At 39.8% G+C, this 17,350-nt stretch overlaps 1 protein-coding gene across 1 annotated transcript; it reads left to right on the plus strand.

Moving 5' to 3' along the window:
• Positions 1 to 3,473: 3,473 nt before the first annotated feature.
• Positions 3,474 to 7,522, plus strand: LOC119264697 (CD276 antigen homolog). The gene is made up of 6 exons (XM_037543328.1): positions 3,474 to 3,486; positions 3,654 to 3,998; positions 6,267 to 6,515; positions 6,705 to 6,771; positions 7,060 to 7,105; positions 7,325 to 7,522. Exons 1-6 carry the CDS (start codon positions 3,477 to 3,479, stop codon positions 7,520 to 7,522), a joined length of 915 nt encoding a protein of 304 aa, XP_037399225.1. The 5' UTR covers positions 3,474 to 3,476.
• Positions 7,523 to 17,350: the final 9,828 nt, after the last annotated feature.

Below are 17,350 nucleotides of genomic sequence, written 5' to 3' on the forward strand. Positions count from 1 at the left end.
ATTCACACTGCATCTCTGTATGTTAATGATGGTATTTTTCTCTATAATAAAATATATTAAACTACACATCCTTGTGAAGTGGTTCCATTTATCTTGGTGGTCAACTTGAAGAGGTAAAAAAATGTTTTCTGAGGATTCAATTTAGCTGTTGCATTTGCATTGATATAGACCCCCCCCCATCCCCCCACCCCCTGAATTGTCTCATGAATTTTCTTTTTTTCTTCTTTTCCTCTTTTTTTTCTTCTTTTACTACATACTAATTTAGCATTTTACATCTGTGTTCTCTTAACTCTAAAGAATTGTGTTTGACTGTATGATGATATCAAACGCTACTGTCTCTTAAATTGACAATACAGATACTGAACAGACACCTGAATGGAGAAACTGTTTTTATTGTTTTTTTTTAATGTTTTGTTTCTGAAGTGAATATTTATATTCACTCTGTCTTTTGTCCACCTGAAGTCTCTTCCAAAAACTTAACTTGTTTTACTGCTGTTAGATTCCTGCAAAGTCCTGCAAGCTGGAGCAGCCAGTGATCTCCATGGAACACATCATAATAAACTTTATTGTTAGAAATGCAAGTCCTTTAAATATACAAATAAAATGATAAAATGATAAAAAAAATGATAAAACATATGCTGCTATCCACACAACGTCTTTTTTCAAGGGAAAAAAAAGACATTCTGCAAATATTATAACAGCACAGTCCTGTAGCGAAGGAGTCCAGTTGATAAACTGGCAAGTGTGCAGTCCAGTCCTGATATGCAAGGCCACCTGTTTTTACAAATGTATAGCAAAACAAAACAAAACAAAAAACATTGTTTACCTGCCAACTTATTTACTGCCAAAACCTGCAGTCATCATAAAAATAGTCTTGTTTTTATCTCAAGACCCTCCAAAGAGATTTTGTAAAATGACTCCAGATTCTGAGACCCCCCCGACCCATCATCTGTTCCATTTGCATCAACTATTGACCATGGAGGGGACATATTTTATACACAAGTTTCAAGTGTTTTGTGTTTTTTTAAAGGTGCTTTTTTCACTGAAATACATCAGCATTGGGTTCTCTGTGGTCTCTTATCTCTAATTAAATTCTGCATGACTGCATGAGGACGTTAACACAGTTTAAGTCTCAAACTTCACACAGCAGATAAAACCGCATCACCTTCCTGTTTACTCACAAACTGAAGATAGACAGTCCAGGGGCCAGCGATGACCTTAAGTCCTACTTTTCTTTAGAACTGCAGTGCATTGTGTTTTAGTTTTGTTCTCGCTCGATGTGTAACCTTTAGTTCACTACCTACCAAGCTGCCAGAGTAAAGTGATGAAGCTGCATCATCAGTCAGTTATAAGAGATGGAATAGTTTTATACATGAATCTCCGTGTGAAGATAGCAAATAAAAAGTTGTAAGCATTTTGTTTCATTGCTGTAGCTCATAAACAGGTTTGTCTTCATGTATTCCTTCATTTTGAAAAGTGAAATATATCAGGTTGCTGTCCCTCACTGACCCTCGCCAGATCTGAGGTCTTAATAACCTTTACTTGTGCTGATATAGTAGTGGACCAACTCTTATCATGGTACTGGAACCTGCAGCAGATTCACTCCCTCTGTTCTTCAGATGATCTGATGGTGTTTATTCTATCAGCTGGGTAACACTACTGAGATCAGCTCTGATAAACACACCACTGATCATTACTGCTTCATACAATAGCAGGAGAAGAGGAGGAGCTGGATAAATTCCTGCAAGCTAGAGCAGCCAGTGATCTCCATGGAACACATCATAATAAACTTTATTGTTAGAAATGCAAGTCCTTTAAATATACAAGTTTAAACAACTTTAAAATCAGTTACTGAGGTCGCTCAGACTTTGCAGGAGGTTAAGATGAACTTTATCTCTTGCTGTGACCAAGAAAGGCACTTGCAGTCTTTGACAGGAAGAAGCATATTTATAACTGGGTATTTCAACTAAGGGCAGTAGCTTATAGATGCATATGTTAACCACACCTAGTTTTACATCTCGGCGCTGTCTCTTTTCGCACCATTTATCATCTGGACGTTGGAGTTGAGCCTCAGTACAGAACGGTAAGATGTTTTTCTTTAAGTTTATGAGGGGGAAGGTAATTTAGAGCTTCACTGATTCCATTAAAAAATCTAGGTTTCTTTATTTCTGAGTATATTTAGTAGTTTCTGAGGGAATGGATTTTGAAACAATTAGGTTCTCTGAGTAAAGGTACTGTAGGCACAGTGCTGTGAAAGGTCTTTACACCTCACCTGAATTCTTTATATTTAAACATTTCAGATCTTCTAACTAACGTTCTTATAAGATAAAGACAACACAAACAGAAAATACAGCTTTTACATGATCAATGTATTTATGAACCTAAAGCTTTATTCAAAACCTTTGTCTTCCATAAGAAAAAACGAAGCATATTTATAACTGGGTATTTCAACTAAGGGCAGTAGCTTATAGATGCACATGTTAACCACACCTAGTTTTACATCTCGGCGCTGTCTCTGTTCGCACCATTTATCATCTGGACATTGGAGTTGAGCCTCAGTACAGAACGGTAAGATGTTTTCCTTACTACAGAATATTTTATGGGTACCCATAAGTTTATGGGTAGGAACACAATTTATAGGCCCATTGATTCCACTAAAACATCAACATTTCTTTGTTTCTGAATATATTTAGCAGTTTCTGAGAGAATGGATTTGACCATCACACTACCACAGTCATGTTTGGCTGTTGGTATGATGTACTCATGGTGGAATGTAGTGTTAGCTTTATGTCAGAAGTAACAGGGAGCACATCTTCTAAAAGGTGCAACTTTTGACTTCACCAGTCCACAGAACATTATCCCAAAAGTCTTTGGGTCATCGAGATGGTTTTTGGCAAATGCCAGATGAGACTTTGTGTTCTTTTTGGTCAAGGTTGATCTTGTGCCTTGCAGCTCTGCCATGGGAGGATGTTTTTGTCCAGTTTCTTTTTGTGTTGTGGGATCGTGTACATTGATCCTAACTGAGGCATGCGAGGCCTGCAGTTCTTTAGATGTCCATGTGGGTTCTTTTGTTACTTCCTTTTGTAGTTCAGTTTACTGCATGGACAAAGAAACGCTCCAAATGAAGAAGATGCTCCATGTAGCTCAACAATAACTCCACCTCATTTAGAAGCTGCAGGTCATAAATACTCTGAGATGTTTAAGTAAATTCTGTTAATATGCAGCTGTCTTCATAATATAATAAGCTTTTTTCCTCAGTCAGGTCATCAAACCACACAGTTACTGAAAAAATAAGATCTGATTAAATAAAACACAGACTTCATTTTCACATCAGCAATAAAAGTGTTTAACCTCTTAAGGAAGATGAAGATCTGGAAACATTTCATTTAATAATGTCATTAACTAATAATCTCCTCCAGGCTGCTGTGATGAGGTCATTGAGAACGGCTCCTCCTCTTCCTCTGGTCTCTCTGCTCATGACTGCTGGTGAGTCAGTGTTGTGGTTTGTGGTTTCTCTCAGAATCAGCTCAGTGGTGTAGAGTAGCTGCTGGAGTTGGAGAGGAGAGAAGTGAAGCTGTAAGCTACAGTAACTCTTGACTGTCTTGTGGGCTCCAGATTCTGTAATCAGCTCTTTCATGCATCATATGTTTCAGGAGCTTTTGGAACAGAGTGGAGTGTGAAGTACAACCAACAGGAAATCTGTGCTTTAAAAGGATCCACAGTGTTTATGAATGCAACTTTTACTCACCCAGAAGGTCTCACAGTGACAGAGACTTTCTGGACTATAGACCCAGTTCCAGGGGTGGAGCTGACTGATCTGAGTAAAGACCCAGTTTATTCAGGCAGAGTCGAGTTTTTCACTGATGATCAGAAACACTTCTCCCTCAAACTGAGTGATGTGATGAAGAAGGATGAACATCAGTTCTGCTTCAGAATCAAAACAAATGTAGAAGAAGAAAGATGGACAGGTTGTCCAGGAGTTCAGCTCAGAGTTACAGGTGAGTTAATCAGCCCACTGTTCAGCATTACCATTATAAACAGTATTACATTGCCATTAGAACAAAAACCTCATGGCTCAAAAATTGCAACTTTACTGTGTATTAAAATGATGATACAAAAATTAAGCTAAATGGACGATGTATAAAAATGTTGACTAGATACATTTTTTTCTCTTTTTGTTTGTTCTTTCCTTGGCTTTTAATCATCAAATTTACATATGTGTAAATCCATTGGTAAACCCAGTGCATGCAAATTCAACCAAGTTTTTGAAATTCATTAGTTTTGCCTGATTAGCATATCTGTAAAGGAATCTGAATCTGTATCTGCAATATTACCACTCAAGCATTCAATATTATGAAAATAGTTCAACTACACAATTAGATGATTCTGAAAAAAAAAACATTCTCCTTTCTCTCATTTTCCCAATTTTACAGTATTTTTTTAACCTATATAAATATATTTTAACTTTGGACAGTAGGGGGAGCAGTGCACTTTCTGGTTGACCCCAAACTCCCCCTATGACTCAAGAGCTGCTGAATACCTTTGGTTTACTGGGTAACTACAAACACATACATATAATTTAGAAGAAACTCATGTAGATATGATGTTCAATTGTGGTGTGTTATTGCAAATTATATGTACAGTATCTCACAAAAATGAGCACATCCCTCTCATGTCTGCAAATATTTTAATATAGATTTTCATGGGACGACACTCTTGAAATGAAACTTGGATATAACTTAAAGTGGTCAGTGTACAGCTTGTATAGCAGTGCAGATTTACTGTCCTCTGAAAAGAACAACACACAGACATTAATGTCTAAATAGCTGTCACCACAAGTGAGTCCACCTCACAGTAAACGTCCAAATTGTGCCCAATTGTGTCGTTGTCCCTCCCTGGTGTCATGTGACTTGTTTGTTACAAGGATCCAGGTGTGAATGGGGAGCAGGGCTGTTAAATTTGGTTACAATTTTTGTACAAGTTTGGTTACAAGTTTTGGGTACAATTCCCTCATATTGGCCACTGGATATTCAACATGACACCTCATGGCAAAGAATCTCTGGGGATGTGAAAAATAGAATTATTGCTCTCCACAAAGACGCCTGGGCTATAAGAAGATTGCTAACAGCCTGAAACTACAAGTATGTCTCCAGACCCAAACTCTATTGAGCACCTGTGGAGCATCCTCAAGCAGAAGGTGGAGGAATGCAAGGTGTTTAACATTCACCAGCTCCATGATGTCACCATAGAGGAGTGCAAGAGGATTCCACAAGCAACCTGTGCAGCTGTGGTGAATTCCAAGCCCAAGAGGGTTAAAGCAGTGAGGTGGACTCACTTGTGTTTCCAGTTATTTAGACATTAATATCTGTGTGTTGAGTTCTTTTCAGAGGACAGTAAATCTGCACTGCTATACAAGCTGCACACTGACCACTTTAACTTATATCATTTCTGTAGTGTTGTCCCATTAAAACGGTATAATATGCAGAAATGGGAGGGGTTTACTCACTTTTCTGAGATAGTGTACATAACGTCCTTGTCTGAAGGTGCTTGTTTCTTCTTGTTTAAGTTCCTCCATCAACTGATCCCGAATCACTGCTTGTTTAGTCAGCGTATGACAGTTTCCTGAATCTGCACAGTAACATTATTACAGTAAAAGTTGATGTGTAACATTTGAAACACTGAAAGCCAGTGGGCAACAAATCACCACAGTGTGGAAACAGGAGTCCATATACATGTGAAGCTTCTGTGGAGTCCAGTTCAATCCAGACAGTATATGGGTGTGATGGCTCTCTCCTCACAGGAGCATTTTAAAAGAAGACAATAATTATCTAGACTTTCATTCAAGGTTTACTTATGATTCCGGACAAAAGCAGAATGAAAAACCATGTATTGACATTGATTGAATATTGATTAAATATAGTGTTTTATATTTTAAAAAAGTAATGAAATGGAATCTGAGAGAGGCAGTTTGAATGGGTTTGATGCAACTGATAAAATTAATAGTAGTATTATCTATAATTTTTCAAGTGCTATGCTTAAGATTCTCAGTAGAGGGGAAAATGTTTTTTATTTGATGAATATAGATGGATTATACATTATTCTGTTCTGTCTAGGTCTATTTATTCTAGAAGCCACAGATTGTTTTGAAGAAGGGAGGACTGTAATGAGAGCTTTTGGGTGTGACTGTGTGGCAAGACGTTGAAGAATAAGGTTCACTGACTTTACAGCCTTTCTCTGCAAATCTGATGGTCCTCTTATTATGTTAGCACTCCATGTAGAAGCTCCTGAAGAAGTGACAGAGGGACAAACAGTAGATCTGACATGTAAGACCACCTGCAGTCTGACTGACCCAACATTCATCTGGTACAAAAATGGATGTCCTTTAACCACAAAGACCATCAAGAACAACCAGCTCCACCTGCAGACGGTCAGCAGTGAGGATGCAGGCAGTTATAGCTGTGCTGTAGGAGGATCTCAACACCTCAACTCTACTGCTCACAGACTCAGAGTCGGATGTGAGTTTAACTGTTCAATTCACTATAAATTCCTCAGCTATATTTACAAAAAACAAGGTAATGGAATAAATCAAAGTAAAACCACATTGTGATCTATAAACTAGATTGTATTTCACTGTCCACTTGTAAAATAATTACAGACTAATGTGATGGAAATGGCCCATTTTTTAGGGATGTGTTTGTCTGCAGTTTGGATTGCAGTGGGAGGAGGAAGCTTTGTCTGTCTGCTTCTTACCGTCTTCATCTGCATCTGCAGGTCAGTTCATTATAGCAGAAAATTATATATTCTGACAAAATTACTTGTTTGAGATTTCTTTACAATGCCTTCCTCTTTTGTCCTGTTTTCAGTCCTGTAGTGCTTGGTATAGTGTAGTGGGTCACACTACTGCCTTCAGTTCCCCACCTGGGGAACCACTCTATACTATACCAATAAGAGTCCTTGGGCAAGACTCCTAACTCTACCTTCACCTACCTGTGTGAACCGATCACTCTGGATACGAGCGTCTGCCAAATGCCGTAATCGTAAATGTACATGTTTTCACAGGATGAAGGAAAGAGCTCCTGGGACTGATAACAGTGAGACAAACCAGGTAAGTTCATTTCAAAATTAATGATGCCATAAAATAATTCTAGTGGACCTGTTATGTGGCAGTTTCCCCTGCAGCCTGTATTTTGCTTATGATATGAGAATCACAAAAAACAGCATTTAAATTTGGGAATCTTCAAGAAAGTGTTTGCCAGGGTCTTTTCTGTCACATTTCCAGAACATTAGACATTTAAACTGTTCTCCATGAACTCTTCACTCTCAGGATGGTGTCCTCTACACCAGCGTTACACACCGCACATCCAGACCTGCACAGGCTGCTGACTCTGCAGACTCTGGAGCTGCTGATGTTCTGCATGATACAGTCAGGGTTCAGAATGATGAAGTGACCAGCACTGACCAGCAGGAGGAGCCCCAATATGCCAGTGTTACATTCCTCCCCCACCCTGCTGTCACTGGGTGAGTTTCACTGAGCTTTTATTTATTTAAAGTTGACCAGGTGAAGTTTGGTAACACTCTATTTTGACAGTCCACTGTAAAAGCTTTGTAGATGCCCAGTCTGGCATTCAATTCAAATGAACTTGAAATGGAGTTTAGTGCTACCCTAAATATAACCCCGACTCCCAACTTTAACAATATCCTAAACCTTCTCCCAAACTTAACTCTAACTGTAATGAGGATCACCAAAACTGTGTTAATACATCAAGTATCTGTAGATCATCTATATGGGGCCATTCAAATAAAATGTTAAATTTAGCTTAAAATTAATATTTCCTTTTAGCTTCTCATTGTGCATTGTGAATCCTAAGCACTATACATAAAGCCTTTATTAGGCCTTAATAAACCAGTAACTCTGCATAACTGGCCGCTTATTACTAATGCATTAACCAATACCCAGAGTGAATTAACACCTTGTTAGGTGTAAATGTTACCTACATGTCTAGGATTTCACCTCAGAACAGGGGTCAGTTTGTGTTTAATTCCAGCTAATTGGTGATTTTCAGTTGAATTATCAAAAGAAAACACCAAATGAATGCTTTAAGACAATCTATGCAATTCAATGTTTACTTGAATAGTAACCTACACTTTACTGCTTAGCAACAAGCAGCCAGTTAATTAGCTTGATAAATTTCTTTACAGCCAATCTGGATCAGTTTGACAAGAGCATAATAGAAGAAACCTTGATTTTCAGTGAAATTTCAGAGGCAGAACTTTGTTTTAGGTGCAGCTGCTGTTTTATCAGAAAAAGGTCTCTGGACTGTTTGACTAATTCAGTTCTCATCTCAGCATCATCTGCTGGATCAACACTGAGTGTGTTAAATAAATGTAGAGTGGTGGAGATCATGTTCATTAGAGATGGGAAAGAGTCAAGCTGTGGTTTGGTCTGAAACTAATTTTAAACTTCTGCTTTTTAGACATTAAAAGTTAAAGTTTCATCTACTCTGTTTTGCAGGCCACCAACTCGGGATGTGGAAGATCTCTCAGTGATTTACAGCACAGTAAGGATATATTAGGTCAGCTGTGAACTGAGAGAGAGAGAGAATTGGCGTGGATGGACTCTGTTGAGCTGTTCTTTATAGTTTTTTGCATGAACCTGAACTGTCAGTAGTAAAGAGGATTAAATTGCTTAAAAGTTCAATATTTCATTTTTTCACTTTTAGTAAACATCATATCTGTAGCTGGAATAGATGTGTTTGAATCTCAAATCTTAATTTGTCTCCAATTATATTTTTTTTACCAGAAATGCCCAAGGTGAGTCAAAAGTCATACAACGCTGTATTTTAATTTTATTTTACTTTTTATGCTGTCACAAGTCTCCACGAAGTGGTGCTGAAGGTAGTGTTTGTTGCGGATTTTCTCAGCATGCACCATTTGTTTGAGATGACCCCAGAGATAAAAGTCGATAATAAAATAAAACAGTGTCCCGTGACTTTTCACTCACCCTGTATTTCTCTGCAAATTTATGAATTTTCATTTAGACCGTTTTGAGATATGAGTCTGAATTGAATTGTTCTTTTTTTTATTGTATTTTTGTGAATAAAAATTTCTTTTGAATACAATCATTTGTATCAGTTCACTTGTAATAACTATCAGATTAACTACACCGATTTACAACCGTCCAAATTAATTAGGAACTGTTGACAGCAGTTTATGGTGGTTACACGAAGACCAATGGGACATTATCGTCATTACATTTTCCAAGGTACCCCTGAATGATCCCTATAGAGCACTGAGTGACCTTCTAAGGAGCTTCATTTGATCTTTTTAAACACAAGTTACTTTGTCAAATGTAAAAGGTCAGAGGACGTAAAAATAATGCTGAAGGTCCCTGAAGCTCTACAGAGGACTGTATGAGGTGCTGTACAGTGGAATAGTGCTCTGGGTGGAGGTGGTAACTGCTGAATTAGCATTAGAGAGAGTGGAGAGTTAAGTTATACTTTATTAATCCCACCTCCGCATTTAACCCATCTGTGAAGTGAAACACCACATACACACTTGTGAATACACACACACTAGGGGGCAGTGAGCACACTTGCCCAGAGTGGTGGGCAGCCCTATCCATGACGCCCGGGGAGCAGTTGGGGGTTAGGTGTCTTGCTCAAGGACACCTCAGTCATGGACTGTCGGCACTGGGGTTCATTACCCTTCATAACCTGTTCTGAACACACAGCAACTTCTGAACAATGAGACAATCAGCAATGAGCTGCACTCATTAGGAAACATACAGCTTTACATCCAACACAGCCTGGATGGATGATTTGTGAAGCAATATCGATCTAAGATTTTTATACATACATGGATTTGATGTTTACTTTTCTGTCATTATAAATCTCCACCTGTAGAGGGCAGAATGACACAAAAAATTAGAATTAGAGTTAAACACTGAAAAAGTGAGTTTTAGTACATGCGGATTATCAGTGTTGCTGAGTATCAGCATCGCGGCAATGTCAGAAGTAGATACTTCATCACTTAAAATGCAAAAAAATAAAATAATAAATCTGAAACAAAATGCTGCAACTAATCCAGCCTGAACTTCCACACGTTCCCCCTCTGCAGCTGATGCTGTTAACTGTGTGTGTCTGTCCTTTGTAGAGTGTGTGAGTGTTTCAGTGACTGTAGTAAGAAAAGTTCAGGTTCTATTAGAAATCTTTACTCCACACAGCATCTGAACATTAGACTGCAGGGAGGCTTCCTATGAGTTCTACTTCAAAAGCAGCACAATATACAGAAACTCCTCGTTCACAGAAACCGACCTGAGAGAAAACTGAGTAAATCACTTTGTACACATTGTGCTGCACTGCTAGTCTGACCGTTAGAGCTCAGGACAGTCACTGGGAGCATCTTACATTGACAGAGACATTTTGGGTTATAGACCCAGTTTAGATGCCCGATCTGTCCAAATAGCCAGATTATTCCAGCAGAGTCGAGTACTTCACTGATGAACAGAAACCCTTCTCCCTCCAACTGAGTGATGAAGGATGAACATCCGTTCGACTTCAGAATCAAAACCAGCGTTGAATAAGAAAACTTGGCTGGGTACAGCTGGAATTCAGCTCAGAGTTACAGGTGAGTTAAATCCCATATAGTTTTAGAGGAATGTTCCTTCTTATCTTGAACGTTATGGGTTATTATTGTTGTTCTTGCAGAAAAATGACAGTCAAATATGTGTTTGCTTCTATTAAACGTTAAAGAATAAGGTCGACCGTCTTCTGTGGGAGGGGAAAAATAATAGAATTAAAACAATCAAATGTAAAAGCAAACCTCATTATTCCATTTCCTTTTCCAAACGTCTGAGCAAATATCCTGGCAAAATTGAAAACGACCTGAAATGCTGACATCTGTGGTTTCATTTTTCACATTAGAGCGAGAGATTTGTGATAAAACTGGAAATAAAATTAAAACAGCTGTTTGTTATTGAATTTTAGTTACTCTGGAACTTCATGGTCACATTGGCTTTGCTTTTTCTTCATGATCACACAATACATATCAAAGCTCAAACCAAAATGCACTGTTTACATTGTTCGTTCTTTTTCTCAGCAATAGGCTGCGTATCTGTGCTTTTAGGTAAATGTTCAGTTTGTCAGTGTTGAAAAAGACAAAGGCTAAACTTTAATCAACTTCATAAACTAAATAACAAACATATTGACACTACAACAACTACTACTATTATCACTAATAATTTTAATAATAACCATAGTAATAAAACATATTTCTTTTCTTTAGGTGCAGAAAGCAGAACAGAAACCTAAAGGATTGTGACTATGAGGTGAGCCTTAACAGATCTCCAGGTATCATTGATCAGTCCTTTGATCTGGTAAAATATGGATGTAATTACAAAACATTTTCAATAGATGGCAATAAGACTAAAGCAGTAAGGATGATGTGTCTGGGAGGTACCTGTGAGGAGGTTGTGGTGCTGTTTGAAGCTACAGAGCTTCAGTTCTTAGTCAGTAAATCATGATGAGGTTTATTTTCTCTACTTCAGTAAAAGTTCTTACAGTAAACTTATTTAATGACCCCTAAACTCCTTCAGTCTCTCTACCCCTTCTCTACCCATCCTCTGTCCAGAACACTGACCCTAAAGCTCAGGACGACACGTACACAGCTCTTCAGCCCTCAGCCAGGTCCTCTGATGATGTGTACCACACACTTGCAGTAAGTGTCACCTCACAAATCCTCCCTCTAGATCTGTGAAGAACTCCTACCTTCTTCATTTCTCCTCCTCTGCTTCATTCTCTCTTTCCCTCACACAGGCTGTTCAGTCCAGCTCTCCTGATGACATGTACACAGCTCTGGACCCTCAGGCAAGGTTACCTGATGACACTTACACAACTCTAGACCTTCAGTCCAGGTCTCCTGATGACCTGTACACAGCTCTGGACCCTCAGGCAAGGTTACCTGATGACACTTACACAACTCTGGACCTTCAGTCCAGGTCTCCTGATGACCTGTACATAGCTCTGGACCCTAAGTCCAGCTCTCTTTATGACCCGTACACAGCTCTGGACCCTCAGTCCAGCTCTCCTGATAACCCCTACACAGCACTTGACCCTCAGTCCAGTTCTCCTGATGACACGTACACAGCTCTGGTACCTCAGTCCAGCTCTCCTGATGACACTACACAGCTCTGGACCCTCAGTGTAGTTCTCCTGATGACCCGTACACAACTCTGGTACCTCAGTCCAGCTCTCCTGATGACACTACACAGCTCTGGACCCTCAGTCTAGTTCTCCTGATGACCCATACCGTACACAGCTCTGGGCCCTCAGTCCAGTTCTCCTGATGACCCGTACACAGCTCTGGACCTTCAGTCCAGCTCTCCTGATGACCCGTACACAGCTCTGGACCCTCAGTCCAGTTCTCCTGATGACCCGTACACAGTGACCCTAAAAAGCTAAAAACATAAATGCTAGCGAAGTGTTAGTAAAGTTGGCTGACACAGTGTGAGAAATGCCTTAATGTTCATTATTAGGTACTTTATTTTACTGCTGGAAAAAAAACCTGCTGTTCCCGTCTGATTACAATGTAATGACATTTGTCTTATTACCCTTGTGCGACTACATGAGAGATAATTGGCTATGACAGCTATTAAGCTACACTTCTGTAATTACATGAGGCAAAACTGAAGTTGATACACGTGTATTTACTTCTGTAATCCATCTGTAACAGTGACTAAATCATTAGTAATTACATTGTTGTTGCATATGTTCACAGGTAACTACACAATTATTCTACACTTAATATGAAGTGGGACTAAAACTATAAATCCATCCATGATTTAATAATATGCAACCTTATTAAATGGTTCTATTTGCTTGAGGCTCTTTCTCTGCAGAGATAACTGACTTCCCAGGATCCTCATTTACTGTTACATTTGTAACCAACTACATAAGAGCTTTTACGTCTCTGTTGTCTTAACTCTCCTGAAAGTCTGCCTGACTGTATGAGGACATGAACACAGTTTAAGTCCATAATTTCACACAGCAGATGAAACAGCACCCTCTTCCTGTTAACTCACAAACTGCATCACAGTTCAGAGACCAGTGATGACATCAAGCCCTACTGTCTCTTAAAGTGACAGTACAGACACTAAACAGACCCCTGAATGGAGAAACTGGTAAACGGAAATGGAGAAATATGAGATATGAAAGAAGAGTGGCTGAAATGTGACACACACACTTTGTGAGTAGCTGCTTTGTTTAGATCAAAGGTTTTCTTTAGCTTTGTGGTCTGGTGTGTTGTTTCCAGCTGTATAACCTTTAGGTCACTTTCAAGCTAGTGGAGTTATGAAGGCGCATTAGTCAGTTATAACACATGGAACTGTTTTATACACTCACCGGCCACTTTATTAGGCACACCTTGCTAGTAAAAGGTTCTATCCCCTTTTGCCTTCAGAACTGCTTTAATTCTTCATGGCAGACTTTCAACAAGGTGTTGGAAACGTTCCTCAGAGATTTTGGTTGGTGATTTGAGTTCCTGTTGCCTTTCTATCATCTGGAACCCGTCTGCCCATTCTCCTCTGACCTCTCACATCAACAAGGCATTTTCGTCCACACAACTGACCGCTCACTGGATATTTCCTCTTTTTCGGACCGTTCTCTGTAAACCCTAGAGATGGTTGTGTGTGAAAATCCCAGCAGATCAGCAGTTTCTGAAATATTCAGACCAGCCCGTCTAGCACCAACAACCACGCCACGTTCAAAGTCACTTAAATCCCCTTTCTTCCCCGTTCTGATACTCGGTCTGCACTTCAGCAAGTTGTCTTGACCACTTCTACACGCCTAAATGCACTGAGCTGCACCGGTGTACCTAATAAAGTGGCCGGTGAGTGCACACGTAAGGTTGAAGTTTTAAACATCCAGCATCCAGAAGTATTTGATTCCTGTTGTATTTCTTCACTTCTCTCCAACTCCAGGAGCTACTCTATAACACTGAGCAGATTCTGAGAGAAACCACAAACCACAACAAACACGGACTCACCAGCAGTCATGAGCAGAAAAATTCATTAAAATTTTAAACAAAATGTTTCCAAATTTTCATCCACCGTCCTTTGGGAGGCAAATGCTTTTAATGCTGACACAAGAATGACGTCTGTGTTTAGACAGTGTCCTACAGTGTCGTTACATGTCTAATTTAAATAAACCTTAATAACTCTAATATTAGATGTGACATGAAAATCCATTACAGTTTCACTGATAGATCATGAAGACTGTATAATACAGCACATCTCCTGCTGCAGCTGCACATGCTTCTTATAGCAGGAAACATCACTTTCATCAACTTTGGCACTTCTACTAAGCAACAGTTCCCAGTTAAACATGTTAACCACATCTGGTGTTACATCTCAGTTCTGTCTCTGTTTTCACCATTTATCATTTGGGCGTTGGAGATGAGCCTCGTTTCAGAAAGGTAAGATATTTTCTTTAGTTCAGGAGGGTTTTAATAGTTTATGAGAAAGAATACAGCTTTGAAAACAAAGGCATATCGCTGTTGTCAGAACAAGACCTTTTATCTCCAAAAGGGTAACTTCACAGGAGAAGGAAAAAGCCAACTGTGCTTGTAATGTAAAGTCAATGGAGCCAGAGTTTTGTCCAAGTAATTCTGGACTGTTTCTTTTGGTCCATTTGTCATGCAATATACACACAATGCAAAGAGCAACAGGTGATTTCAAATTATGTCAAAAAACTGAAAGAACTGAAAAAAATCTGAGGGGATGCGACGTTTTCTTCAGACAGCAGTGATGTGTTTATTGATGTGTTTAAGCTGCTGAACAATGTTTCTACCACTATTGTTTCAGCAAAACTTAACACACATCAAATAGCTTCATACAGTGAATGTGTCCATGATACATAACACATAACATACAACCCCAAATCAGAAAAAGTTGAGACAGTATTTTTAATTAAAATTAAGACGATTTCTAAAGTACTGTAGTGACCCATTACTGGCTGGAACTGGTACTGGTAGGCTCTGGAGATGTAGCTATGTAGTCACCACACATTAAGGCTTATGGTATCGCGTGACCTTTGACAAGAGGACCAATTGTGCTGTTTAGTCCTGTTGGTAGTTAGTTTTAAGTTACGTGTGCACTTTATTAGGTACACCTGTTCAGTTGCTTGTTAACACACATAGCTAATCAGCCAATCACACGGCCACAACTCACTGCATTTAGGCATGTAGAGGTGGTCAAGACAACCTGCTGAAGTGCAGACCGAGCATCAGAACGGGGAAGAAAGGGGATTTAAGGGACTTTGAATGTGGCGTGGTTGTTGGTGCCAGACGGGCTGGTCTGAGTATTTCAGAAACTGCTGATCTGCTGGGATTTTCACGCTCAACCATCTCTAGGGTTTACAGAGAACGGTCCGAAAAAGAGGAAATATCCAGTGAGCGGTCAGCTGTGTGGACGAAAATGCCTTGTTGGTGTGAGAGGTCAGAGGAGAACGGGCAGACTGGTTCCAGATGATAGAAAGGCAACAGAACCTCAAATAACCAACCAGAATCTCTGAGGAACGTTTCCAACACCTTGTTGAAAGTCTGCCACGAAGAATTAAGGCAGTTCTGAAGGTAAAAGGGGGTCCAGCCTTTTACTAGCATGGTACCTAATCAAGTGGCCAGTGAGTGTATGTGTTGATACGCCAACCTCTGTCAGGAAGTGTGGTTAACATATGGGTGCTATGTGCAGGGTGGGGTTACTGTCAGGGAGAAGTGTGTGGCTAGAGGTGACCGGCCTTCCCCTTGTGGTTTCAGTGTTCTGCATATGCTCTTCTGCTGGTGTTTGGGAAAGAGCACTTCTCACAGCTGAGAAATAGCAACTCCTGTGTCTTACTCTTTATTCTTAACCTGTTTTACACTGAAAACAGTAGAAAAGCACATTATTGGATGTTTTGCCTCATGAATTGTACTTCTTTCCTTTCATTTCCCTTACTTTATAATGTCGCCATTCCTTCTCACAAAACTTAGAGGAAGTTTCTGGACTGAAGACACCACGTGATGAAGCACTCTAGATATAATTTGTATCAGGCGTAATTCAGATTTTAATTCAGAAGTGCAGCAGTGCAGAATCTTTGTCGTTACAGATTTCATTTTAAAATACGCCACACATTCTCTATTGGGGACAGATTGGGACTGCAGGGAGGCCTGTCCAGCAGCTGCGCACCCTTTTTTTCCCAGCTACCGCCACCTACCTTGGACTAGCTGCCCACCCTACACTGATGTGCTCATAGACTCCTAGCTGTTACTACTACTAATATTACTGCTATTAATATTAGTAGTATAATAACTCTGTAGGTAGTTTGACCAGAGGAGTATGGGTCCCCCCTGGTGAGTCTTGGTTCCTCCCAAGGTTTCTTCCTCTGTTCTGAGGGAGTTTTTCCTCACCACTTTTGCCCCTGGCTTGCCCGCTGGGGGGGTTTTACATCCTTGTTAAAACTTTGTCTTTTCTGGAATTCTGTGAAGCTGCTTTGTGACAACATCTGTTGTAAAAAGCGCTAAACAAATAAACTTGATTTGATTTGATTGGATTTTATTCTGCAGCCATGCCTTCGACATGTGGGCAGACTGTGGTTTCACATTATCTTGTGGAAACTTGCATGGACATCTCCAAAATCTGCCAAGGGCACTGAGACAACCCCAGTCCAGATGCCTCTTAGCCCAGAGAAGTCAACAGCATTTCTGGACACAATTATCATGAGTCTTCCTTCTGGCAAAGTAAAGTTTAAACTGGCATTTGTGGATGTAACTACGTATTGTGGAGGTTGGCAAAGGTTTGTCAAAGTAATCCTGAGCCCATGTGGTTTTATGAATGACAGTTCTTGATGCAATGCCCTCTGAGGGATCGGAGAGCACAGTTATTCAGCTTAGGCCTGCACTCTTGACCTTAACTTGTTGAAGTTCCTCCAGATATTTTAATTATGTTAGGCACCACAGAGGGTCAAACATTCAAGCACCTTCTTTGTTAAACCTTATTTTCAAACATTTCAATAAGTTCCCCATGCATTTTGATGGCAAAATAGCCATTGATACACACATTACGACCACCTCCTTGTTTCTACCCTCATTGTCCACTTTATCAGCTCCACTTACTGTATAGCTGCACTCTGTAGTTCTACAGTTACAGACTGTAGTCCATCTGTTTCTCTGATTCTCTGTTACCCTGTTCCTCAGTGGTCAGGACCCCCATGGACCCTCACAGAGCAGGTACTATTTGGGTGGTGGATCATTCTCAGAACTGATGTGGTGGTGGTGTGTTAGTGTGTGTTGTGTGAGTTTTTAAACACTGTCCACTTTATTA

Source organism: Pygocentrus nattereri, chromosome 12 (genome assembly GCF_015220715.1).
Source record: "Pygocentrus nattereri isolate fPygNat1 chromosome 12, fPygNat1.pri, whole genome shotgun sequence".
NCBI lineage: Eukaryota > Metazoa > Chordata > Actinopteri > Characiformes > Serrasalmidae > Pygocentrus > Pygocentrus nattereri.